This window comes from Labrus mixtus, chromosome 7 (genome assembly GCF_963584025.1).
Source record: "Labrus mixtus chromosome 7, fLabMix1.1, whole genome shotgun sequence".
Taxonomy (NCBI): Eukaryota; Metazoa; Chordata; class Actinopteri; order Labriformes; family Labridae; genus Labrus; species Labrus mixtus.
The window spans coordinates 3,974,460-4,000,556 of NC_083618.1; the positions used below are offsets into that span (position 1 = coordinate 3,974,460).

At 40.6% G+C, this 26,097-nt stretch overlaps 1 protein-coding gene across 6 annotated transcripts in view; it reads right to left on the bottom strand.

Moving 5' to 3' along the window:
* cita (citron rho-interacting serine/threonine kinase a) overlaps positions 1 to 26,097 on the bottom strand; it is a 36,550-nt gene that overhangs the window by 7,155 nt on the left and 3,298 nt on the right. The window contains exons 6-40 of one of the 6 annotated variants that reach the window (XM_061042176.1): positions 24,199 to 24,341; positions 23,713 to 23,806; positions 23,428 to 23,634; positions 23,049 to 23,202; positions 21,537 to 21,726; positions 17,599 to 17,704; positions 16,947 to 17,090; positions 16,629 to 16,748; positions 15,195 to 15,365; positions 14,815 to 14,868; positions 14,677 to 14,730; positions 14,256 to 14,396; positions 13,998 to 14,123; positions 13,366 to 13,461; positions 12,664 to 12,780; positions 11,875 to 11,984; positions 10,572 to 10,746; positions 8,668 to 8,865; positions 8,382 to 8,435; positions 7,647 to 7,844; positions 7,181 to 7,374; positions 6,928 to 7,063; positions 6,701 to 6,805; positions 6,355 to 6,495; positions 6,047 to 6,154; positions 5,733 to 5,928; positions 5,074 to 5,235; positions 4,274 to 4,297; positions 3,666 to 3,803; positions 2,927 to 3,107; positions 2,722 to 2,813; positions 2,498 to 2,602; positions 2,098 to 2,267; positions 1,673 to 1,717; positions 15 to 95 (exon numbers count right to left, since the gene is read on the bottom strand). In XM_061042176.1, coding sequence (XP_060898159.1) covers positions 15 to 95; positions 1,673 to 1,717; positions 2,098 to 2,267; positions 2,498 to 2,602; positions 2,722 to 2,813; positions 2,927 to 3,107; positions 3,666 to 3,803; positions 4,274 to 4,297; positions 5,074 to 5,235; positions 5,733 to 5,928; positions 6,047 to 6,154; positions 6,355 to 6,495; positions 6,701 to 6,805; positions 6,928 to 7,063; positions 7,181 to 7,374; positions 7,647 to 7,844; positions 8,382 to 8,435; positions 8,668 to 8,865; positions 10,572 to 10,746; positions 11,875 to 11,984; positions 12,664 to 12,780; positions 13,366 to 13,461; positions 13,998 to 14,123; positions 14,256 to 14,396; positions 14,677 to 14,730; positions 14,815 to 14,868; positions 15,195 to 15,365; positions 16,629 to 16,748; positions 16,947 to 17,090; positions 17,599 to 17,704; positions 21,537 to 21,726; positions 23,049 to 23,202; positions 23,428 to 23,634; positions 23,713 to 23,806; positions 24,199 to 24,341 — 4,530 coding nt within the window. Of the gene's footprint in view, positions 1 to 14; positions 96 to 1,672; positions 1,718 to 2,097; positions 2,268 to 2,497; positions 2,603 to 2,721; positions 2,814 to 2,926; positions 3,108 to 3,665; positions 3,804 to 4,273; positions 4,298 to 5,073; positions 5,236 to 5,732; positions 5,929 to 6,046; positions 6,155 to 6,354; positions 6,496 to 6,700; positions 6,806 to 6,927; positions 7,064 to 7,180; positions 7,375 to 7,646; positions 7,845 to 8,381; positions 8,436 to 8,667; positions 8,866 to 10,571; positions 10,747 to 11,874; positions 11,985 to 12,663; positions 12,781 to 13,365; positions 13,462 to 13,997; positions 14,127 to 14,255; positions 14,397 to 14,676; positions 14,731 to 14,814; positions 14,869 to 15,194; positions 15,366 to 16,628; positions 16,749 to 16,946; positions 17,091 to 17,598; positions 17,705 to 21,536; positions 21,727 to 23,048; positions 23,203 to 23,427; positions 23,635 to 23,712; positions 23,807 to 24,198; positions 24,342 to 26,097 lie in introns of all 6 variants that reach the window. The other 5 variants (XM_061042175.1, XM_061042177.1, XM_061042178.1 and 2 more) reach the window with 5 other exon arrangements.

The following is a 26,097-nucleotide window of genomic DNA, read 5'->3' on the forward strand; positions in this document are numbered from 1 at the left end:
TTTTGTCATTGTACCTGGTCAGTGAGAGGCAGAGTGCAGTTGATGTCCAGGCGGTCATCACCCTCCAGCTTCAACAGAGAGTTGCCCAGAAGTTTCTATTGAAACAAGAGGCAGAAAGAGGGAGAGAGGAGATACAGAGCAGAAGGAGGAGGCAGGTCAGGCAGATCTCATACAAATCAATTGATTCTAAACAAATAAGAATACCCAGCAACAGAGGACTGCCAGAGAGAGCTGATACCAACTTAAACGCAGAGACTTCTGAAATCTGAATGACTGAATCCACCACCAATATAATATGTTATATTTATATGTAGCCAAAAAAACAAACACATTTTTCAAATGTAATTCTTACATATCAAACAGTATGTCAACAAGACTAGGAATTGACCAGGTACAAGATGCAGACTGTTTGAGTACTTAACAGTGTCTGATACTAAGGGCTTTAGACTAAATTCCTTCAGTTTATTGAACGCTGTCGAATTGTTTTCTGTTCAGCTATAGAAAAAAACACCAATCCAAATCAACAACAGTTGTGTTAAGTAGTTAAATTCATAGAAACTTGTGGATTACCACTGGTAGTGTCTAGTGTTAATTCATTATCAGCATTGAAATAGTTACAGTATGGGTGCTGTTCCTACCAGGCCATACAGTGTGCATGACCCTTTTATACTTGCAGTGTGAAACAGACCAGTTAGGTTAAACGAAGTGAGACTACAATTGTATACAATATAATATATGGGTAAATATTAAACATGAAGTTTTTGGACAATGTTGTGTTTCCAACAGTGCAGATACTGTTCCGAGCTTTAGAGATAACACTTCTTCTTTTATTTTAACTGCTACTATCAAGTACGCAACATTGTGGAATCAAGACGCACAAAACTTTTAACGTTTTTATTCTCAAGAGACACAAGGCTTTTCTATACTCTGAAACAGAGAACTGTGTTATTAAAGTTTGTATGTATTAGTTTTAAACTGTAGCATTGTAGAAAAGAGTTGCTCTGAAATGTGTCGTAAGGCCTCTAATGCAGCCAAGACGTCAGGAGGAGAATTAATCTGAGCTGATTCAAATCATTTTGTTTTTAGGATTTCAATTTGTGAACTGACCAGGTCGTCACATCTGTATCACATCTGTACAGGGTAATTAAGGTACATACTTTAAGAGGTGCAATTTAGAGACAATCTAATATAATTTTCCAGGGTCATTTATCGCAGAATTTAAGCCCACGGGATCCTGATTGTAAAATGGCAATAAGCACATAAAAACACCAACAGCAGAAGCCTGCAGACTGAAGTTAAGCTCAGATTTCTTGAGGAGCGTGTTCATGTGTCTGTAATGTTTCAGTGAGTGGGGCTGCAGCAGTGCATGGTGTTTGCAGATTCATGCAGGAGACAGCATATGACACCAGACCAAAGGTGCACAGCAGTGTCTATTCACATCCATGCACTATGCACATTTACAGTTATTTGCTATAAATGCTGTGCCTGTTTGATCACTCATGTTTTCACAGAGAAGTTAGCTCCATGAAACATTTTCAGTGACTTGTGACTGTGTCGACCTGCACTGATCACTGAGCAGCATCAGTGCCACTAGCTCAGATGTGTACAGCCACTGCATGCTCAGCCGTTCGGTTGACTGAAGCCCAAGCGTTCGTGCAGCTACTTACTGTACCTGAACCAGAGGGGAAAGGTTCTTCTGTCTTTTAGAAACACCTGCCTATAATATGATCCACACGACCGAGTTGAATGGAGATACAAAACGCACACAGTATAGTCACATCAACAAAGATGATGACAACACACAGAGAGGAGACATGTATGATGAGAACATGCAGAGAGAGAAGGAAGAGGGAGGGAGAGAAAAAGAAGTGAAGGCACTGGCTGATGTTTAATGGAAGCATTCAATTTATTTATGCCTATTTACACACCAAACAATACAGCCACCCTTGGATAAAGCTACTATTTGAAATGTGCATAACAAGTGTGTTTGTCTTGAAGGAGACATTGGGCTATCTTTCATACACATCTGAGAGGAAATCTTATATTTGTTTACTTAATCAAGCAAAAATTAATAATTTATGCACAAATGGTACTTACAGCATCAGCATCAACTTTGTCTCTGGATCCCCGGCTGCCGGCCACCACAGACTCCAGGACAGCCACCCAGCGCTGCTTGTCAGGGAAGCTAGGAGCCATGAAAAAGAGCGACTGGCCTGGCCAGCAGGTGGTGTGGGGATGTGACTCCAGTTTCAACACATACGGGATGTCTGTACATGCACACACGCGCACACACACATCAAGAAAGAAGGATTTGTTGGCTGTATTGCTCACAGCTTAATTTCACAGCTGAGCAGAGGTGTCAACATTTTGTTGTATTTTGAGATCTGAAGTGTAGATGGGATACAAGGAACCAATTTAAAACTTGGGGAGAGGATGATACACTTGAAATCTGACAGTAGGCCGAGTGTAGCGTGATTAGGTTGCATTGATCTGGTACCTGACTTAGCGGTGTTGATGAGCTCAGAGGCTCCGACAGCTCCGTGAACGGTCACCTCTCCATCAGGCAGGCAAAGCTCAAACTCATCCTCAGCTTTAATACAATCTAGAAGAAAGACAAAGCCAGCTTTTTAAATTGGATACTGCTGCACTGATCTCATAGCCATTTAAAGATCTGTCTTATAAAGAAATTAAGCAGAAATACAAAAATAAATAAGTCCTGACCTTCTCTGGGCTCAGTGTCATAGATGGATACTCTGGTTCCATCGAGCACCACATATTTCCTCTCCCAGCCCTGCTGACCTCGTTTTCCATTCCTATGTGAGTAAACAAACAAATTCACACTACTGTCTGAGATGTAAAAAAACAAACACACAAAAAAAAACAGTGTATGATCAATGAGGTCATGGGGGCCCAGGTCAAAGGTTACCTAGGTTGCTTCATCCATCCCTCCAGGCGGACATGCCCACTGGCCTCTTTGACCTGCAGTGCTGGAGAGTTTGCCTTTTCTCTGCACAGAGCCTCTGAGAAGTGAGTAGCATACTCGGCTGGCAGTCCACAGGTTGCCGGCAGACATGGTGAGCATTTAGGGTGACACAAGGTGTGACACTCTATAATACAAGAAAGAGAAAAAATTGTTGACACAGGTGTATTCAAAAGCTCTATATGTGCATTGTAAGGTAAGATAATTAGAACAGAAGAACTATGCCATTTTAAAGACTTCTAGACTCACAACAGTAGGAATTATATATATATATATATCACAGCCAAAACCAGGCAGATCTGATTCCATCATAAGAGGGAGAGAGTTAGGCTGCAGGCAAAAGTGACCTGAATCTGATAGTTTTTGCTCCTATGTCACTCATATCTGACTTTTTTAAGGCAGTGTAAACAACACAGATCACGTGGAATCTGATCTTTTCAAATTAGATTTGGCCACTTCCACATGTGGAGTCCCACAGGAGTCTGATACAGGCCACATTTAAAAAGCAGTGTGAACAGCCAAACAAGAAAGCATTGAGCATTAAGGCTTGCTGTGTGAATGCAGCCTAATATGCTGGCTTCACGACAAGAACAATTTTTTTGTTTTTTTGTTAAGGCTGATCAAAAATGTGTCCTTTTAAATATCTTCACATTCAGCGCCGCCAGCCAGAGTGCAGCCTACAAACCTAGACAAGTGGCAGCCTGTCGTCCAAAATGCACAGTGTCCAGGCAGACGGCACATTTGGCAGCCCTCATGTTCAGGCCCACAGTGAAGCGATGAGGGATGTTATGGTGCATTCTCTCCTTTACACGACGACCAAACTCTGCGGTGAAAAAAAGAAAGAAGTAGTGGACAGAGGTGCGAGTTAATGAAGAAAAATAAGAGATCCTCAAAATATTTTGTTCTAAGCTGAAATATCCCCAGAAGTCAGCAACAAGGCCACGAGATTCAGAGGGGCAATTTGAATAATGAATGAATAACTAGATATGTAATAACATTATCAAAGTTCTGGTCTACTAATAAAGTCAATCAGAATCATTCAGATTATGCATGCCAGTGAACATGGGATGCATTTAAATGTTTCGGGGTGAAAAACAACCAATTAAACCGTATTCAATCTAAACCATGATTCCAGGAACGCCAGAACCTGACCTTCAAGAGTAAAGTCAACGTTTCAGTTTAACAGGACAAGACAGATGCACAGTATAACATGAGCATGATGTCTACAGTAAAACATGCATGTGGATGACATCATGCATGTTCTTAGACACTCTGTGATGACTGCTAACTTACTTTCAAAGGTGACCCTCCTCTTTTCTGTGAGGAGCAAGGGAAAAGAGACAGAAAGGAGACAGCAGTCTAACAACAGCTACATGAAACCAAAGAGCACAGACAGCGAGCAGCCTGCATCACAAAGGAAGTAGCCACAAACATGTGTCTCTGATAAATCATACATCTATGTGCCCGCTATGGCTAATACACTTTTTGGTTTCGTAATTTTTTTTTTTTTTGTGATTTAAAGGATTCATCTTGAATAGTTATTCCATTTATTAAAACAATTTATTAAAAGAAATGGGATGTTTGCACATTTGATTCAATTCACTGAACTTGCTACCTGCTAAATGTTCAGTTGCCATAGTGATCAACCTTGCAGAAAAAAGCACTATAGCTTTGTGATACAGGAAAGTCTGGATTAAGACCGATGTAACCTGGCTAATCCACTATTCTTACTTTGTGATTCAAGCCCAAGCAGGATTACAATGTCAAATGGATAAATGCACAGTGAATGTAACCCGAAACTTAAGTCAATTCCCTTTTTTGGAGCGAATTTCAGGTTTAACATGTGCATAGCTGAATTATCCAACTCTTTTAAACCTCATAATCCTGCTGTATGAGACAGGCCATAGATAGAATACACACATAACACATCACACAGACACAATCAGTGAACAGAGAATTTGTTTGTGTTGACATTGACAGTATAAATGGATCACTGCTGTGAGAAAAACCTTACACCAGGAAGTCATTGGTTCAATTCAGGCTGGGGGAAGCATTAAGTTCTGTTTTTTTTATTTTGTCCGTGTGTGACTCACCCTCAGGGGTGGAGGTCTCCTTGCAGCGGGTGGAGGGGTTGAGAAGGCTGCTGGGGTTGGGTTGATGTTCTGGAGATTTGACAATAGCTGACATTAGGATTTGATGTCGAGCCTGAGCCGGCGTGGAAGGAGCCATATGTTCCTGGGCTTTGAAATGAGCCGCTGTATCACCATAAACAAATAAAACAACCTAATATTAGATTTGTGCAGCCATTAAGCTGGAAGTATCTGGCTCCAATAGCAAAAACATAATAGATTCTGAAATGAATCTCATAGGACCTGGCGGGTGTAGGTAATGAGCAAGAGGCTGCCATGGCAACAATGTTAAAAGATGTCTGGGAAAAGATACGGGAGGAGGCACAACACAGGGTTTCTTCAGCTGGCTTAGGTTGTTATTTCTCATCTCAGAGGGCAGATCTAGTTTTATTGTGTAATGAGTTTTCATGGAAAAATGATTACTAGGGTTAAATCACCTCTAACTTTGTGTCATTAACAGTTAAAAGCCAAGTTTTACAGTAAGTGACTGATTACACAAGAGATATTCCCCTCTCTGTGGAAGAATGATAATCCCGGCTAAGCTGCAGAGTATATTCTAGGGCCAGCAAGAATTGAGATGATAGAGCCTGTCCCTTATCTGCCGCGGTAACACTAAGACTGACCTTCTTCTCTGAGGGATCGTAACTCTATCCTCATCTTCTGCAGGGCCTCTTCCAGCTCTGCACACCTTGAGCGCTCCTTCTCAAGAGCCAGTTTCATGTCACCATACTGCATGGGAACAGCTGGCTGAGCCTGTGGAGCCAGCGCGCCGTTAGTCGTGGTGCCCACATCCTCTCGACGCCTACCAAATATTCCCTGCTGAAAGTGAGGAAAAAGTGAACGATAAGCAAAAGAAAATTCCACAAGTTATTCTTTGATTCAAGCTTTTTTTCCCAGACATTTTTGGCTAAAATATATCATAATGTTTTCCCCAGACCTTCTTCTTCTTTGTGGGCTGGTCCATTTTGGCCTGAAGGAAGTCAATGAGTTTGGTCTGCTGGGAGATTGTCCCCTCCATCTTCACCTTCTCATGGGAGTATACAGCCTGCAGCAAGGGGGGAAAAAGAGAGAAAATACCTCTGAAGGAAAGTTTGAAAGAATTCTGTGTAAGAACAGAGAATGTCCCCATGAGACACCTTGCTACTTGCCAAAATCAGAGGCACTATTGTAATATCTAACTAGGACTCTCTCTTTCCTTAAAGGCGGCTGTATATCATCTAGTTGCAAAAGAAAGACATTGAGCACCTGTATGTTCTCCAGCTGGTACTCCAGATCGGTACGCTCAGTCTTGAGCATGTCAGTCTGGTCCAGGGCGTCCTGCAGGCCTTGGGTAAGACGGAATATGTGGCTTTTCTGGAGGTCCATCTGCTGCTGCAGCTTTCCTTGCTGTTGAAAGAACAACAAACACTTGTTCAAATGAGGTCTTTTAAATGATTAAAACAGAAAACTTTTAGTTAATGTATAAAGATGAGCTGGAAGAGCAACTCAAACAGTCCAAACAGGAAAGCATTTTTAGCTGAAAAGTATTTTAAAAACCTCAACAGGTTTCCTATTGAGTTGTATGTTTATGCAGTTTTGTTTCACTCTCTACCTCTTCCATCAGCCTCTGTTTCAACTCTCTCTCTGTCTCCAGTTTCTGCTGTAAGCTCCGGGCGTTCATTTCCAGCATGGCGTGCTTCTTCTCTAGATCATTGAGCTGTGGGAATATGTAAAAGCTTGTACATTATTGATTTTCTCACTTTTAGAATGTAAACAAATATTTTGTGCTTCACTTGAAGAGATAAATGTTAGATTTACACATAAACACTTGGAACTCACAGTATCAGACAGACTCTCAGCCTTCAGTCTCTGCTCCTTTAAGGCCTGCTGTAAGGCTAGTATCTCAGCATTGTGTTCTTTAACTGCCAGTTCCACCGCCTGGCGAGATTCAGTGCTGCGCTGGTCTGCACGCAGCCTGTAAATGGAACAATAACATGTTTCACAAAAGCTACACAATTAAGTGTATTGAAGGGTATATTCCAGGCATTCTCAAGTCAAATATCTGAGAGTATGTTGTATGCGTGACCGATACCTGTTCTGCTTCTCATTGTCCAATATTCTCTGCAGGTCTCTGGTTCGTCTCTCGGCTTGGCTTTTTTCATCCTCCAGGGCGCCTCTCCAAGCCTCCCACTGCCTCTCCTTCTCCAGAAGCTCGTCGTTTAGGGACTCCAGCTCCACCACCTGCTCCTCCAGCATGCTGCATGTGGTCTTCAGGGTCTCAATGTTCTGGGAGAAAAAAAACAAAAGAGCAAGACTGATGGGAACCTCTTTCACAGCTTTTGGGTTAAACCTCAAGATTGTTGTCTTTCTACATTTTCAGAAAGGGAACACAGTTTCATCATAATGATGCTCAAACATTACAGAATACAATCCTTAAACCTGAGGATAAGTAAGGTAAAAAAGAAAACAATATCTAACAATAAAAAGGGCCTATAGGTATCAGGTCATATATGTTCCAGAGACTTCAAGCATATTTGTGTGTACAGTACGTGTGTTACCTGTTTCTGGTTGTTGAGGTGCATTTCTCGGTCAGCCACCTCCCTTCTCATCCTGTCCACCTCTTGGCTGAGCTGCAGCTGGTCCTCCCTTTCATCCGACGCTTCATCAAGCTGTTTCGACAGGTAAAAGTTCTGGCGGTTCAGCTCAGCATTTTCCTGACTCAGCTGTGTGAGCTGCTCTTCCAGGTCGGTGATCACCTGAGGCAACACCAACAGGTGGAGAGAGGTGTTAGTCGTCCGTATGGAAGTTAACCGATATTTATGTAAGTTTTTCACAGCTTTAAAATTACACTAATTCATGTGTACACTAAAGGTGAATGTTCAAAATGTCATCAGTTAGTGACTTTCAAGAAGGAATATGGTCAATCATATTAATGTTTAAAAAAACACAAAAGACCATTTTATATTTTATTGGAAAGGTAAAGGGTGGGATTTGTTGAGTGTATTGCATTAATCTAAACAATCTATATGTAGATGCATAAACACACCCCTCTACAAGTGCAGCGCTGATAAACATGAAACAACATATTGTGTGACTTTCACTGTTTGTGTTGTTGAAACTGTGTGTTGCTGCTATTCTTGGCCAATTCTCCCTTCAAAAAGAGATCTCTGATCTCAAGAGGACAAACCTGGCTAAATGAAGGTTATATAAATACAATTATTTTTTCAAGGGTTTTGCTAAACCTTTTGAAAGTTTCTTTTGCAGCAGAGACTAAATGCTTTGGCAGAACTTACTGAGCAGCTGTCTCTCAAGGCATCAAACTTGCGCTGAATTTCATCTCTGTGATTCTGTGAGAACAAGAGCAAATGAAAAGCAAATTTACAACTACATCTGCAACTACTACATTCAACGATGAAGAATGGTGTATTGCCTGCAGCGTTATTGAAATCAGAGTGAAACATATGAACTTTCCTTTCTATTGCATGGATAGTACAGATTACGTCTATCTAAATCAACTTTTACATATGTAAACATGCACCTGTGTTTCTATGAGTCACTGCTACCATCTGTTTTTCTTACCCTGAGGGCGGTGATTTCCTCCTCAGCCTCAGCGGTGGTCTCCTCCAGCTCGGTCTTTGCTTGTTGCAGCTGGCTCTCCAGGGCGAGACGTGCAGCCTGCAGGCTGCTAATCTGAGACTCGCGCTCCTGCAGGGAGAGGGTCAACTCTGACACCTGTCTCTTGATCTCCAGCTTCTCCTCTTCATGTTCTAGGCCCATCTAAATAGGATAAGGGTTAATACTGTGTGTTTATCACGGAGTCAATAAGACCTGAAACAGATTGTGTTTGCATTTAATATTCAGCTTTTTTTTAACCTCTCCATGCCAGATGGTAGGCGTTTTAAAACATCAGAGTGATTCAGAATTTTGGAGAGAATGGAAATACTGATTTAAAAAAAACATGGAGGACTGCTTGAAACAATATGACCTACATCTCTCTGTTTATAAACTGTATAACTACATATAAGCGTTCTTTTGCTTTCAAAAAGATACAGCCAATATATATACTTTTCTTTTTAATGCTGTGTATTTAGGACCAATTAAAAGAGCAAAGTCTGAAATAGTATCCAATTAAACTGAGGAACTACGAGCTGAATGGGCAGGAAGAGGGGAATAATTAGAGAATGTCAGGGGACACAAGTCGAACCAGCAGATACAGATAGCAGATAATAAGAGCAGAAATGAGACAGACCAGAGAGAGCAATAAGTGCATTCTGAAAAAGAAGACCTCTGCTAATTTGATTTAAAAGATAACACATTTTAAGACCTAAATTATAAAATGATAGTTATAATTATAGTCAAACCCTGTTTAAGCTTCTTTAAAAGGAAGTCAAATCAATTCTTATTACAAGTCTTAAAACAAAGAAATAATTATAATCAAATAATCCATTTTTATTTGCGGGTGCATTTCAGGACACTCAATGTCCCCTTACAGAAACAAAACAATAACAACAGCAGTATCAGGACCTAAGGAAACAAAATGCCATAAAAGGCTACTTTAAAATGGGAGATAAGGGCATGGCCACGATGAATAAGCATTTCAAATCAAAGTACAGTTAAGGTACACAGGGATACATGTACCATCTCTTTAGGTGTCTGACTTCTACAAAGATGGAACATCTCATCTCAGAGGACACATTTATTTGTGGGGGAGGAAAGTGTGTGTTTATAAGTGAGGGTGCAGCAAGGCCAGCAATTAGTGCCAATCTGTGAATCACATCTCAGTGGGGAAGCATGTGTGGCGGTAGAGATGTGACATCCAGCAAGCAGGTTGTCTACCGGGGAACATCGGCACATCAGCACACCTCTGAGGCGGGAGCTCGGTGTCTTATAGGATAGATTCACTTTGGATGCAACTAATGGATTTTGTGATGTTTTATAGGAGGATAAAGAAACTGTATGGACTTTAAAAAACTTTAGTTGAATGCAGTATCAAATATTTACAAGTGAGTGTTCTGCTAATAGGCAAAAAATAAGCACTTTTCCTCTTAGCTTTAAATGAATGTATGAGCGTTAGGCTTCATTAAATCACATGGAGGTCAGACTGCAGACACAGCTATATGAGGCGTATGCTGGAGGACATTTCTGCAGGTCGATTAGGGCGTTGACCTAAATGACTTGCTGTATTTGGTTATAGTTAAACATTCTCTCACCTGTTACTAGCAAATAAAAACACTTTTTTCCAGAGATAACGAATGAAAGCTGTCCACACTGTGCTTACATGTGTAAGGGTCCAGTGGCAATTTTGTAGAGAATCCATTAAAGATCTACATGATTTAATTAGCTGTTAATCTGATAGGGATCTGGGCGAGCTGATCCAATGCTTTAATCCCTTTTGTGGATAGTAATAATGTCAGGATACACTGTGTGATAGTTAAAGTGAATTGCTTAATCTTGAGCAGTGGATCTGCTTCCTATTGCCTTACCTCCCGCAGCCTGCTCTCCAGCTCCAGCAGCCGGGTCCTCTTGGTCTGCTCCTGCTGACTCATCTTCTCCAGGTGCTCCTCCAGCTTGGCATTTTGGGCCTCCAGCTTTCCTGCCTGAGACTCCAAATAGAACTTTTGTTGCCGAAGCTCTGATATCATCTCCTCCTGGGCTTTCCTGACCAAGAAAAAGACACACGTAGTAGGATTTTAAATTGCCTGCTCTGTAACAGAACACTTTCTCTGGAAAATGCAGCAAAACACAGCAAGACAGTTAGTTAAGAAAGTCAATGATGTCCTGTAGCCAAAACATCTAAGTAAAAATGATATTTCTTTATGCTACATAATCAGCCACTTAGAGTTGTGAACAAAATATTGACTTTTTTTTTTTTTTTACATTTTAAGTCTATAACATGAAGTTATTAGCAAAAAGTTGCTCTTTTACAAATTAAGCACCTAAAGTACAACATTGGCCTTCATTCAGAGACTTCATTCAGAGGTTTTCTTTTGCTAAGGGCTAAGGTTAGCTTTTTAACTCAGTAGAATGCCAAATAGAGCAACAAGAAATTCCGCCAGTCTCACAGATGACTGGAGTAGATCCTGAAGTATGTACTTATTCAAAAATAGACTTTGAATGTATGGATGAATTAATTCAGAATCGTATTGAATCGACAATACTGAATCGTGACCCCAAGAATCGAAATCGAGTCGTGAGACACCCAAAGACTCCCAGCCCTATTTAAGTCTAATATTCACTCTTCAGTACGGTTATAGCTCTTGTACAAATTTCCGAGGGAAAAGTGTAGCTCTTGTCTACTAAATGATCCGCCATGTTTAGCAGCTAGTTGTGTAGTTTGTTGAAATACTGTTTGAGTTTAGCTGATGGGGCATATTGAGTATTAGAGGCTTTCTGCTGTAAATGGTGGATGTAAACATGAGAGTGGTGCTAATGAAGCAACGTGACAACATTACAGAAAGAACATTAAGAACTTATTACAGTATAAAGCTCGGTAAATGTGGGGGGAGCAGCAGGTTCAAGTGATCATTCTATGAAAGTTCATTACTACAAGTCCCCGGTTGCACTGTCACACTGGTTTTACATTTCCATTTGATTGGGTTATTATGAAAATGAAAGTATATGTTTACAGCCAGTAAAACCAAGGGATGACACAGAGTGTACACACAGGGGAGACTGATCAGCCATGGTGCAGGAGATGTGAGTTCACACTAATGAAGCTATCGAGACAGTGTGGGTGGGGGACCTCATGAAAAAAAGCGGTGTGGGCAGAAGGTCTAGTTAACTCACATATTCTTCTGGGTGTAGATGCTGCTGTTGGCGGCCAGCTTGTTAGCCTCTGACAGCTCAGCAATGCGCTGCTCGAGGTTCTTCATCTTGGAATCCATAGCATTAATGGTCTGTAGGGAGAAGGAGACACAATGAGGTGGTGGGAATTGCATCAATGGCTCCAATTCAAGGATACGTTTACCTTTGATTGATAGCCAAATCCTGCTAAAAGTCATGGTGTACAGATAATTCCTCAGCATGATTTTTTATGAAAAACAGAATTTTATACTGCAGTGAAATCCTATTAGAGTCCATTAAGGTGTTGGCTGAATCTTCTCCTGTCAATGTCAGCTGACTGCCTCTAAAAGCTCCTTAACTGCCTCAATTCTACAACATTAACCAGATTAGGACTTGAGCCCAGGCTTTATAGTGCAACATGAAGTATACTGCAATTTAATCCAACAGTAGATTCCAATACATTTTATCTATGAAAACAAACGTAAAGACAGACAGTCAAATTGACTGAGTCTTGCTGTCATTTTTCTTTAAACAAATTCAGAAGGATGAAAAATGTACCAAAAGTTGTCACACAACTTCAACAAACTAAGACTTATACATCAACTAGCACTCTGACTGTGGCTTCTTCTATTGCATGATTGTATAAAATAATCTGTTGTTTAGACAGAGACAATATTCAACACTTTCTTAGTTGGTTTTAATCAAGTTTTCTGTCCACCTCTGCAGAACTTTACCAGCAAATAGCTGACATGAGATAAAGAATAAAATTAAAAGCCTGTTGTGTATTCTTACTGCTTTCTGTTCACTGATGAGTTTGCAGTTCTCTCTTGACTCCTCTTCCTGCTGGGCTCTTCTGACCTCCAGGCTCTCCTTGTCAGCCAGGTCAGTCTTCATCTGAGCCTCTAGAACCTACATCACACAGAAACAGCAAATATTACACTCACCAGTGTTGATATGATACAATTACACTGACGTTTAATTCTTCAAATATCTGTGATAAAGCATATTTTAAAAAGAAAAAGAAAGGTGAAAACAGTCATTCATGCGTTGTCAAAGCTTGTTGTGAAACGTGTGATAGCTCTGACTTCACAGAAACAACAACACTGATTTAAAATGACACGGGGTGCAAGGAGTTATGACACTTGTATAACCTTTAACTTAACTGTAACCTGTAAACAACTAGCTTAAACTGGTAATTTAAATATACTGTGCATTGTCCCTGATAAATATACTACCAAAAAATAAAAAATAAAGAGGTGGCGGCTATCCTAGCGGTTTTGTTGCACTCCCCATGTACAGAGGCTATAGTCCTAGAAGCGGGCTGCCTGGGTTACACTCGGCACTTGTGTCATTCTCTACTCTCTCACCCATTTCCGACTCAATCCACAGTCCTTCTTAACAATGAAGATATAAAAGCTCCATAAATAATAGTAAAACATCAATGTTAAGAATTGACCTTCACAGATATATACAGTTCACAGAAAACTGGCACACCTTGATCTTATCTTCAAAAAGCCGCTCCTTCTGAGTCAGCTGAGTTTCCATCCTCTGGGCGGTCGACTGTGCATCCCTCAGGTTCTCCTCTAGTTCCTGCAGGGAGTAACATAAACAAATATATCACATCTAATTATGAATCAAAGTCACACTACAACATTCTTACATTTATGTTTAAAATGTGTTTTTGTTTTTTGTCTATAAAAAGCTAAAACTGTCACTGCATAGAAAGGTCAATCAAAAGCCCTTCATTTTCAAAATACATGAAGGCACAATCTACTGAAAAAAAGTTCAAGCTATTCTAATATTTTTACTCAAATAACAAATAAATTGAAATCAAAAGATAGGAGAAAACTTGCACTGAAAAGGCTGAAATCCAGAAGTCGACTGAAGCGTTCCCTGTTCATGTTGACACTGGTACAGTTATTTATATGTTGTTTGTAAAGACACAGGTTAACAAGAAGCCATGTGTGATTGCTCAGCTAGCTAGAGCTCTCTAAGTAGAAGTGTGTGCGTTCTAAGATAACTGGTAAGTTTGACTGGGAGAGGACTGGATGAATAGGAGGGGTGGCTGCAGGAGGGGGGGGTGAATTAAGGGTTGAGTATTAAAGCCTTATCTGCAGCTCTCTCACCAGGATCTTTTCAGCCATCTGCTGGATCTGCTGGGATTTGGTCTGAATGTCATCTTTCAGCTTATTCTCCCGCCGCTCCACCATCTCCAGCCTCTTTACCTGGTTCTCCAGGGTCTTCCTGCCCTCCTGCTTACACAACAAATAAACATAACGTAAGGCTAACCACACGGAAAGGGCTGACTCGTGTTAGTAAACTGTATTTTAAATAAAGCAGTCAACACATTTTTATACTTTATGACTGTGAGTTTACTCAGGTACCTCTGTCTCCCTCAGGCGACGTTTTAAAGTGTCACTGGAGTCGGTTTTGCCTCGCAGGCGCTCCAGGTCTCGTTCCAGTCGCTCTTTTGCCTGTCGAACATTTTGCAGCAGCTCAGTGGCTTCTGTGCTCGCTTTCACTGCCTGCGGGAGTTCAGGAGGTCATAGGCTGTTAGTGGATCCCAAGACACCTTATTGATATACTTGGGCAATCCCTATCCACAGAGACAATGAAAAACAAAAAAAAAGCTACTCTTGGGTATAAATGGCTGGATGAGAAGAATTTTTGAATTCTGTTAAACATATGCTATTTATCAAAGACACAACTAAGATGGATCCTCTTTGTAGATGATGATGCCTAATAACATTTGGATAAATAGTTCTCACTAAATAATAAAATTAACCAAGACAAGCACTAATTCACCTTGGACAGTTTGTCTTGCAGCTCCTGGATTTTCACCTGCTGCTCGGAATTGGTCTGGAAAAAAAAAACTCTCATAAGAGACTAAATTTCACATCAATGGTAAGCCTGTAGATCGATCTGAGAAATCCGATTTCTTACCTTCTCTAGTTTGGAGAGAAGTTCTTCCACGTCAGCTTTTCCCTGCTCTTTAGCCTGAAAAATTATTGGCATATATGTAGAGACTGATCAGAGACTCATGCAGCACAATACACCCACTTCCTGTTTGCAGTAGCTAAAGAGCAACACAATAGCCAAGGCAGCACTTTCCCCCAAAAAATCCTGAAGTTCCTGCAGAAGCATCCCCAAGAACTCTCAGACTGAGGATTTTTTTCTGTAAAAAGTGACTCTTAAGGACACCATTTCTCAATCCATATATGCTTAGTGTTAAAGCACTTTGTAAACCCTTGATTTTTAAAGGTGCTATAAAATTAAAGTTATTATATAATATAACCAATAAAGCATATCCGGTGCAATCATACCTTTTGGATTCTCTGCTGGTATTCAACAGCTTTCCTCTTGAGTTCCTCACTTGTTTGCCTGGAGTCTCGAAGTTCAGATTCGTAAAGATCACTGCGGCGGCGAGCGGCTGACAGGTCCTCCTCCAGCTGCCTGATGGTCACCTGCATCTCCTCCAGCTGGGCATGGTACTCCTGTGACCATTCAAAAACAGTAGACATCAATGTGGGGGAAACAATTGGTGAGCATATGAGGTTACGTATACTTACAGTATACCCCTCCTACAGCACTTTGTATTCCTGATACAACCAAATGTTGTCTATTGAACATTTTATGTTTTTAAACATGCCGAGGGACTTCAGGCTGTGATCACACTAATTCTGTACAAACTGGGGACAAATCACTGTTGTCTTCTTTGTGAGAGGATATGTTTTTTTTCTCTCTTCTTGATTTTTTTTTTTTTTTTATATAAGGAGAGGAATACGACTTAGTCTGAAAACATCCAGCGGGGTTTTATGTGTTTGCTTTGACAAGAAACAACAGCAGCAGGGGTTTTGTTTGGCACAGCCTGAACAGTGGAACAGGGCTTTTAACACAAGCAACAACTGCTGCCAACGCGATACACAGAGACATACTTCACAGATCTGCTGAATCTGTTTCATTGTGCAGTGATCTATAGGCCCTGCAGTGCCCTGCTGCAATGAACATTCATCCCTTAAAGTGTCAAAATCCAACATGAGAACTTGAGGATTACAAAGTTACAGCTGTAGCTACAACTTTGCTCTACTGAGATGTCAAGTGAAAGACAAATAACCGCTTTAGTCAATGGAAAACACTTAAGACTGATGTTAGGGTACCAGTCACCAACAACAATGAGCAGTAGGTAAATAAGACTACATGACTGGGTTTGAATCATCAGGGAAGAAATCTCTCATCTGTTACAGTAAAGAACGTTTTTTCTGTATAAATATTTACCTAATTAAACTATAGTCCATGACTGAAATCATTAGTGTTTATTAGAAACTGTAAATGCATCATTCCCCGGGGAAGATAGTGAACAAATCTCTTGAGTAAAGATCAAAGTCCTCTCCAGATTGTACCTTGCAGGAAAGCCATCTGCAGAGATGACCTTAATGTGAGCTGAGGACAGGGGAGTCCTCTGAGGGGAAGCCCTGCCTGTGTAACAGGGACGCACTGAGTAAAGTGTAATCTACCTGCTGTTTCAGTTCCTGCTTTATCAGCTATGATAGCCTGAATAGGAACCTGCAGAAAGTCTCTCCTCAAATAAGATGATGGCTTTGAGAATGTATCGTACAGTCTATATATTTTTTGCTTTCACCACATTTTTCAGCATGAAGACCTTTAAATGTATCTAGATTTATCTCTGCATGCACCATATCATAATCAGGATGAGCAGGAGGCGACAGTGTGTCATTGGAATGAGAATATTTACTTACTTGCTCTTTAATTTCCTGCAGCTTGTTGCTCTGTTCACGGATGTCGTGCAGCAGCTGCAAGGCCTTGTCATCCTCTCTGGAGACCTCCACACGTGCCTCCTCCAAGCTGCGCTTGAGGCTCTACAAACATACAAACAAACGTGCACACAAAATCAAGGCGGCTGTTTGTTCAAAACAATACTTTTTTTTATAAACATTTAGAAGGCAACAAGATGCAGGTAGACCAATGCAGCAAAGACCCAAAGTTTTGAAAGTTTATCGTTTCATTATATTGTTAAACCCTACACACACAGACGGCCAGTTGTTATTATGACTCACACTGCACTCGGTAATGTAGGTGGCTAGGTCTTGCTCCAGAATGCCCCTCTGAGTCTCAGACGCCTTCAACTCCACATCCTTCTGGTGGAGAACTGACTCCAGGTCAGTCATTTTACGCTGGAACCTGGAGATCTCTTGCTCCATCTGAATCCACCGGAGAAAAATGTATCAATTACCACAATCACTGACACTTTACTGAAGGTAAACAATTTACCAGGTTTGTAGATGTTAATTGGTTGATAGAACTGACACCTTAAAGCAAACAGAAACGACCTAACATTCTGATGTTTGATGATATACCCAACCTTTAAACCAACTCAGAATGTTTTAAACCGTAGTAGGAATGTTGAACACACAACGAGCTTAACTTGGCGTCATACAGCAATAACAGAAGCCTACTTGATCCATGTTCAGCCAGTCAGCCAGAATAAACACAAGACGTCTAGTAACAAATCCCAAGGAGGATTTTTATTTTTTAAACAAAGTGCTACAATATAGAACTACGAAAATACAATTCTACAGCTTCCATTCAGCCAATATTACATTTATTTCTTCCATCTCTGGCTTGACTGAGTGAGTTGCTTTTACATTTTAAAAAGCCTGCTTTGTTGATCATAAAGGCTTGTAAGTGAAGTGTACAGTATAACCTCACCTTGTGACATTTGTCTTGAGTGTCTTGTAGTTCTCTGCTTTTAATGTGTAATTTCTTTTCCATGGAGTTGGTCTTCGCAGGAGAGTTGAGGGCTGCTGACACTGCCCTGAGGAGAGCAACATGTTTAATATTCTTTATAACTCTTTAAGTCAGAATCTTTGTTCCTAAGTATCGTACATCAACTTGACAAAAGTCAAAATAAATATGGGGCACATGTTTGAATTACTGCCATAGACTGTCTTAAGAGGTCAGTAACACAAGTTCAACAAAATTAGATCGTGTTGGTCTTTAAAAAGAAATATATATATATATCCCTGTTTAAGAGAATAAATTCAAAATATCAGAAAATCCCTAATCACATCAGCTGAACAAGAAGATATTCAACAATCGCATATCATGGCATAGAGCTGTCAAATACAACAACGAGCCTCGCTAGTATAAGAGCTATAATTAATTTGGCTGAAATGCAGACACAACACCCACACATCAAAAATGAGCAAGAGACAGGGAAAGGGAGTGTTCAAATATGCATCGACTCCAGTTTCCTTTAAATGGAAAGTACTGTGAGGAGTATGTGTTCATAACAATATATCTAGACAATATTCAATAGAGCGCTTTGAAGTGAAAAAGAGGAGAAGTGAAAAAACAGACTACATGAGCAAAAAAGCAGCTCAGACCTTTAATAATTGCTGTTTGCCTGACAAAATAATATGACAGGAGAATTTTGGCAATGCTTTTGCTTTGGGTTAGTCTGCCCAGAGTGCTTGAGTGAGCACTGACGCACCCGTTTCTCTGGTTTATGTAAGGGGATATGTGATTGTGCTCTCATCCTTTGGTCAAGAGAAGGGTGAAAATTGACTGTGTGATCTTAATTATATCCAGAGTAGAGACAACTCTGAAATATAAGTGTTGAAAATAAATGAATGGGTCTGAATGGTTATGAATGAGTTCCCGAGTACCGCAGAGGGATCTTTATTAAACTTGACTCAGCCTGAGTCACAGTGTTAAAAATAATCATGAAAGCAAGCAGCACTGCTCTCTTTCGCCTCTGCATCGAGAAATAGCCCCCTGAAACACAAACACACACAAACACTCACACATATATATATATATATATATATATAGAGAGAGAGAGAGAGCGAGAGAGAGAGAGTACACACAAGCACATTTTTCTCATATTACAACAAAAACAGCGACACCATATTTGCAGTCTTTTTCACAGGATTTAAGATTAAACCACCAGGCGTTCCAAAGAGCTGAATCTGTGCCAATTAAAAATTGATGTTAGACAGCAAAATGTATTAAAGTTCTTCAGAGCCCAGCTGAGCAGTTTTGGGAGAGATTACTGTACTGTCTGATAATATGACAATTAAAATATCCTTAACTGGGGTTTTTCTGCATGAAGTCGGCATTTTTTCCCCTTATTTTTGTGAAAGAAGTGCTGAATTTAAACTCTGAGTGGGCACTGAGGATGGATGGATTTTTTCCCTCTCCTCCTTCAGCGATGCACGCTGCATTGTTGAAGGAGAGGCAGACACACAGAAAGTCTGAAGCACTGACCAGGTAAACAATGGAACACATTCATTCATCCATGAATAGACTAAAGAAAATGCATACAGAAACAAACAATTAAGACACAGAGCATAACCTCAATAGATTTTTTTATGTTAATCTTGTGTTTAAGCATAAAAATATAAAAACACAGAATCAGCCTTAGAGAAACCAATACTAGCCTTATAAACAACCCTTCTCATTAAAAGAACGTGGACCGCATTGGATTAAAGGACATTGATTTGCACATTTTAACAAATGGCTCCAAAACTGAGTCTGTGAAAGTATTGTCAGTAAATGTTTACACTTGAAGTTACCTCTAACACATCGACCATTTTAACATCTAGGTCACAGGTAAGGAACACATATGTTCCCTTTTAAAGATTGCTTTCCACTTTGCAAAAAGCCTATCAACTGATTTCACCTGACTTCTTTTCACTTTTTTAAATTATATAGTTTCAAAATTGTACATTTTCATCTTAATCGATTAAAGAGTTAAAACACAAACCTGACAACTTCAGAAAAACAACCTTTTAAAGCACCCCTACAAGAAAAACATATGGCCAATGTAACTGTTTACAGGTTGTATCATTAATGTCCATTGGGTGGTGCTAGATTAGGGACTAATGGTTGCTATATGTCGTAGGGGGCTTACCTGCTGTGGAGAGGAAGCAATATTCACAATGTCTTTGTCATATATACTTTTTTTTCCTTGTTTCTTAATAGAGATTTTTGACTGATGGTGACAGTGGAGGAAAGGCCAGAGAGGATGATTAAAAACAAAGACTCCACAGAGACCTTAAATGTTCCCTGCAAATTTGTATAACTGGTCAAATATTATTAGGAATCAATCTCTGGTGACTATGAACATCCAAAACCATCGCTATTTGGCAGTACACATAGATGGAAATAATATGGTCAGCAGATGCCAAGATATCCTGCTCTTGAGAAAAATGTTAAAGGACTGACCATCTGACACAAAAAACAAGGATATGTTTTAAATCTGTTAACGACCGCATATTCCAAAACACATTGAAGTTCTACTGTTTCGCCTCTAAGCCTTTAAATAATGTTGATTTTTATAGGAATTTTAAAGAAACAGATGTTAAAGCCAACTTCATAGAATGATTTTCTGACATTAAACGACAGATAGCAAACTGTTCAGAGATTTTGTTGTTGTGTTTTTTTTAATGAGGACTCAGACAGACAAATTCACAATGAAAAGAAAAAAATAAAATAAAAATCAGCAGGATCCCCCAAAACAAATGATTAGCACTTCATTTCTGCTGTGTTTGGGTTCATTCAGTTCTTTTTCCTTCTTTGTATTTTAATGAAGAATGTGGAAGCACACATGCATGCACAGTGCACACACACACACACACACATCTCACACGTTCTATGAGCTCTTCTTGATCAAATGCAGCAAAGGCAACGACTGGCTTCAGTTAAAAACCGTGAGCAGATGACTGATGGTGTAACAGCAAGGGACAGAGACATTAGAGAAAAAAAAAGAGAAAAAGGAGAGGAGGAGAGGAGACTGGTAAAGATGGGGGTGGGGACTAGGGAAAAAAACATCACGGTTGTAACCATAGAAATAGATTTTCTCCCCCAATCTGAGCTCTCATCCTTTTCCCTGTCTAATCTGCTAGCATTTTTTCTTCCCTTCTCTTACTGCTGCTGTCATGATCCGCATTCTCCAGGACCATTAACCTGCTAGTGCACTGCCACAGGGCTACACAAATGAAACCCGGTCTCATGCATTATAATCAGAGGTTAAAAAGCCAAACACCATTAGGGATAATTACCATCCCAAACGCACGCTGTAAAAGTCAGGAGCCCCATTATGCAGCACAGTGACAGAAAAAGCACAATAACAGCAGCGAGGTGGGAGTGTGTCTATGTCTGGGGTTCCACCTCTCAGCAAACCTCATTTACACACTCAGCCGCATACCAATCAGCGCCAATGGCAAGATAAAGACAGCTCACATACTCCTGTCCATTCACTTAATCTATCTATGCATCGGATCAACTTAGTGCCATCCTGAAGCAGAAAATAAGGAATCAAAGGAAGAGAGCGCCAGAGAACAGGGAGATCCCTTCCCTCCCTTGCTCCTTGTCTGACACAGCATATGGCCAAACCCATTTTGGCCCTTACAGGCACAACACTAATGACAGGGACTCACACGTACTGCCCAGGGCACAACACTAGGTCACCAAAAAAATAGCTCTTGCTATCATAATGAGGAGTAAATTAACATAACAGTGGTAAATCGACAAAGGTGTGTTGGAGAGATGTATGCAGCAGGTCTCTGCATTGCTTACAGGGAAAAAAGGGGTTGTATTTGAAAGAAAAGCCAAACAATACAGAGTAAACAGGTAGCACTTACTCAGTTTTGGCCAATGTCGTCAACGCTCTACTGAAGAACCAGCCTAAAAAAGGCAGATCCTTGCCCTGGAAGCCCGCTGGAAGAGCTCCTCGCTGGGCTGCTGAGGCTGGCCGGGGGGCTGCCTGCTCCGGCTCCTCAAAATTAGAGGTGTCATCTTCAGCATGCAATGCAGGAACAAAAGGCGGGAGAACTGCAGGAGAAGGGTTGAGAGGACGAAGTAAGAGAGGGTGAGGAGGAAAAAAAAGAAGCAGCAACCAATAAACTAGTAAGAAAATATTGGAAAAGAAAAAAAAACACAACAAGGAGAAGGGGGAGAGAAAGGAAGGGAGGAGGAACAGCGCACAGTGGTGGGAGCCTAGAGTGCGGTAAGTCGCGCGTTGATGCACATGCTGCCTCTCTGTCCCTCCTTCTCCCCTCCTTGCTTGCTCTCTCCCATACACATGCTCACTCACTCTCCCTCACTGCAGCAGAGCAAGCTAATCAGCTGGAGCAACGCTGAAGTAGAAAGCTCTATTAGTGTGTAATAATCAATTCACCAAGTCTGTATTTTGAAATAAATCATTCATCTTAATGATTCTGAATTGTATTTCATATCTATTAATGAAAGAAAATAAATCTAAATAATTAACATTCAGGAAAAAATAAATCAATAAATCTCCTCTTCAGCAAACACAGGCACAAAAAGCTCCTACATTTCATTCACTGTATCATAGTCTGGGCATAATCAGGAGGATTTTAAACAAACAATTAGATTAATTAATATTCAGCACTGATAGGAGCATTATATCAGAAAACAGCTCAGAGGTAGTGGCCGGCATAACAATGTTTGGTAATTGCTCCGGAATCACAAAAAAGGAGGTTTATTCATCTGATGCCATAAGGTATTCAGCACAGCAAAAATAAACACTCATCAGCCCTGCAGCTATACTGTTTGAGTCACAGAACCACTCGAAGGCTGCGGTTCTTTTAATGTGCCCGTGCTTCACTGAAAACACCCATAAATGTGAATGTTATGGGCGTGTTTTTCCACAGCTGCTCAGGTGAAAATGTCAAACTCTTTGTCATTCAGAGCAGTGTCTCACATTTGATGGCAACAATTACGTGCAACAAAAGCACATGTATTTCCGTCACGGTGAGTGTGGGTGGTGTGTGTCGCTGGCGTTAAAGATTTGTGCTGTATTCGATGAAAGGCAATGAGTTGCAGATCTTTACTCTGTCTGCATCGCTTCTCGTATCTGCCTCCCTCCCGTTCTCCTCCTCAGGAAAGAGCTGGCCTACCGCCAACAGCACACAGGATCTCATTATTTTACTACGTAGGGACAACACTACACAACTGCTGTTTGGTGGTTTTGTGCAAGCACACACACACACACACACAGAACAATAATGTAAATCATATACAATATATATATTTACATGATCTGTCCAGCAATGCAGATACAGCTACTCTGTGTGAGTACGAGCCAAATTAAGCGAAGAAAAAAGGATCTCAAAGGAGAAGAATCTCCTCACCTTGTCTTAAATTGTTCCAGTCTACACCAGAGAAGAAAGAGTGACAGCGGAGTCCCTGGAAACCCAGGCGCTCTTTAGCTCCACAGAGCAATCGCTGCAGCAGGTCTACAAACTGCTTACTGGCTCGAGGCTCCTCTGGAAACTTAAGGAACCGCTGGTGGCAAAAACATTGAAGATATAGATTCAATACCTTATGCACAGACTGAGCAGATACTTCTTCACCTTATTCAGACATTTTTATTTATTGAACTGGGGACGGGGAATAGACATTTTATCTAATTGAACTTATAGGATATAAGGATATATACTTATAGACCATCATAGATCACATTTAACCAGTGACACATGTCAGTGAAGGGCTAGATGACAGTTGATGTACCTGAAAGTTGAGAATGTTGTGGATTGTCTTTGCAGAAGTGCCACCAGAAAAGGGTGACCTTGCATAAATCATCTCATAGGCTATGACTCCAAGAGACCACCAGTCACATTCAACACCATAGGAGTTGTTGGAGCCCCCATTCATAGCTCCCAGAATCTCGGGCGACAAAAAGTCCTGAGTCCCAACAGGCATAGTGGAAACAGCAACCTGGATACACATTAATAAAACACAATGATGTCACTGTGAATCACATTGAAGTAACAGCAAACTCTGTAATCTACTTACTGTTTTGTTAGCAGTCAGCCTGGCAGCTGATCCGAAGTCTGCCAGCTTAATGTGACCCGTCCGATCGATGAGAACGTTCTCTGGTTTGACATCTCTGCAAGTGGATAGTTTAGAAGAGATTTGATAGTGCTTTTACAGAGCTGTTTGTAGCCTGAGTACTGTTATATGTCTGCCACTCTGATGATAATGGAATACATTTGTAAACTCCAGCAATGTTTTTGTGTTACATAACTCACACTCAGTGCTTCAGGTTAAATTACAATGCTTCATTTCTCATGTCCAGTTAATGTTTTTCTGATTTATGAGCATTTGGCCCTCAAGTGAAAACAAAAGGCAAACAAAGAATTATATTTAGGGAGGATTTAAGAGCACAAGAACCAAATTAGGATGTCTTGCTCCACTTCCATACTTCTGCTTTATTCCTCAAAGCCTTAAAATGTCAACCCTTCATCATTTAGAGGTTGAATTTAGTAGCTGGTGTTGTACCTGTGGACATATCCAAGCAGGTGAACAGCATGAATGGCCTCCACCAGCTCAGCCAAATAAAACTGGGCCATAGACTCATCAAACTGATCCTCGTATCGGTTCAGCAGGGACATCAGGTCGCCGCCTGGCAAGTACTCCATCGCCTGCAAACACATAAATATGCAGTGATAATTATAAAACTACGGCTAACACTTGAACATGGAATAATCATGTGATTTGTTTTTATAATTAAGTTATCACGTGCTATTGAAACATTTATGAATGCCTATAGATGAGTCTATATTTAGGAGTAAACACAAAGCAACAAGTGAAGAAGCACGTGTGTGTCTGAGGCAACATCAAAGCGCTATATTCAGCTTAAGCTCGTAGGGTAGATCTTCTCATTATGGATTCAGTTATGCAACACAGGCTACTATTGCAGATTTTTCAGTGATACTGCAGTCAAAGGATGGGTCTTCAGTGGCTAAACATACACCTACAATGACTGCAATTGCATCTGTATCTGTGATCATGAGTTAAATCAAGATGTTAACAGTAAGAGCAACATACCAAAACAACAACAAGAAAAAACTCCAAAAGAGACGTCATCAAGGATGTGCAAAGTTTTTTAAATCAACACATCAACCTTGAGCACGTTCTTTTTTCGGCTTTTTGCATTCTGAGCTGAAAGTCATTGGTCAGGCTGATTTGAGCTATATGGTTGCAGCCATACAGCCATAACAGGCGAGTGCCCCTGGTGCATGAATGGTTGGCGAGTCTGAATGAAGGGGAGCATTCTCCAGTGTTACCTAGCAACAGGGAGACTGGGTGCCTCTCTGACACACGGATAAAGATGGATGCTTTGTATTTTCCTCCATGCTCAGTTAGGGAGAAGGGTGAGACAGAGGGGGAGTGAAAAGAGAGGAGGAGGAAGAATTAGTGAAATACATGCGGCGGCGGCGGCGGGGGGGGGGGGGGCAAGAAGGGAGGCATAAGAGGGGGTGAGGGAATGAAAAACAAAGCACAGGATACAGTTAAAGGCTTGGCTGTGCAGAAAATGTGTGTTGTCTACAGGCCATCAGAGAAATTATAGATTCTTTGTGAGCTGAATAGTCTTCAGGATAAAAACACTGGATGCTCTCTGTGGGGAGGAAATTGACACTGGGTTTTATGGCTGACAATTAGGCTATTGTATGGACATTAACAGTTTGGTAAATCTGCCTGATTAGCTCCTTCACCAGAGTCAAATAAGCAGAATATTCATTCTGAATCTCCACAGTAACTACAGAGACCCATTGGCTGTTTTTATGTACGTGTGATATACAGGAAGCTTTGAGAAACATTAGCTCAGCTCTTGAAAGTTGTATTTTTCTGACTTCTTCAAAAGTCGTAGATTCTAGGTTTTGACACTGTGATTATGTTTGCAGTAAGCTAGGCTCGAGATCTGTGCAGTGGAGTGCAAGCAATGAAAGTGGTCAGGAATTTGAACAAAACCCTTGTGGCGCTTATCTGCCATAGTGCCAGCTAATACGAATTTAACAAAACTCCAAAGTTGCTTGAAGGTCTTTTGAAAGAAGCTTGCTAATGCAGATTTCAAAACACTTTTCCATCATACAAATTGTTCCTTTTCCTTGCTCACTTCATATCCCTTCCTGCAGCAGCTCATCTACTATTCTGACTGATCCAACTGTTCAATCAGTCTCATTATGGAAACCACAGCTGTGACAGAAAGGACAAAATACACCTTCCGACACAGCTGTCTTGTTCACATTTAATATTTAGGTGCAAAAATACATACAGGAACAGAAAAACAGGGAAATGTGAATGTAAAAACGGACAACCTGAGGATATTTGAGCTTTTCTTTAAAAGCCATAGCAGGACCCTTTGACACCAGCTTTGGAGTTTTGAAAGGTGGATAA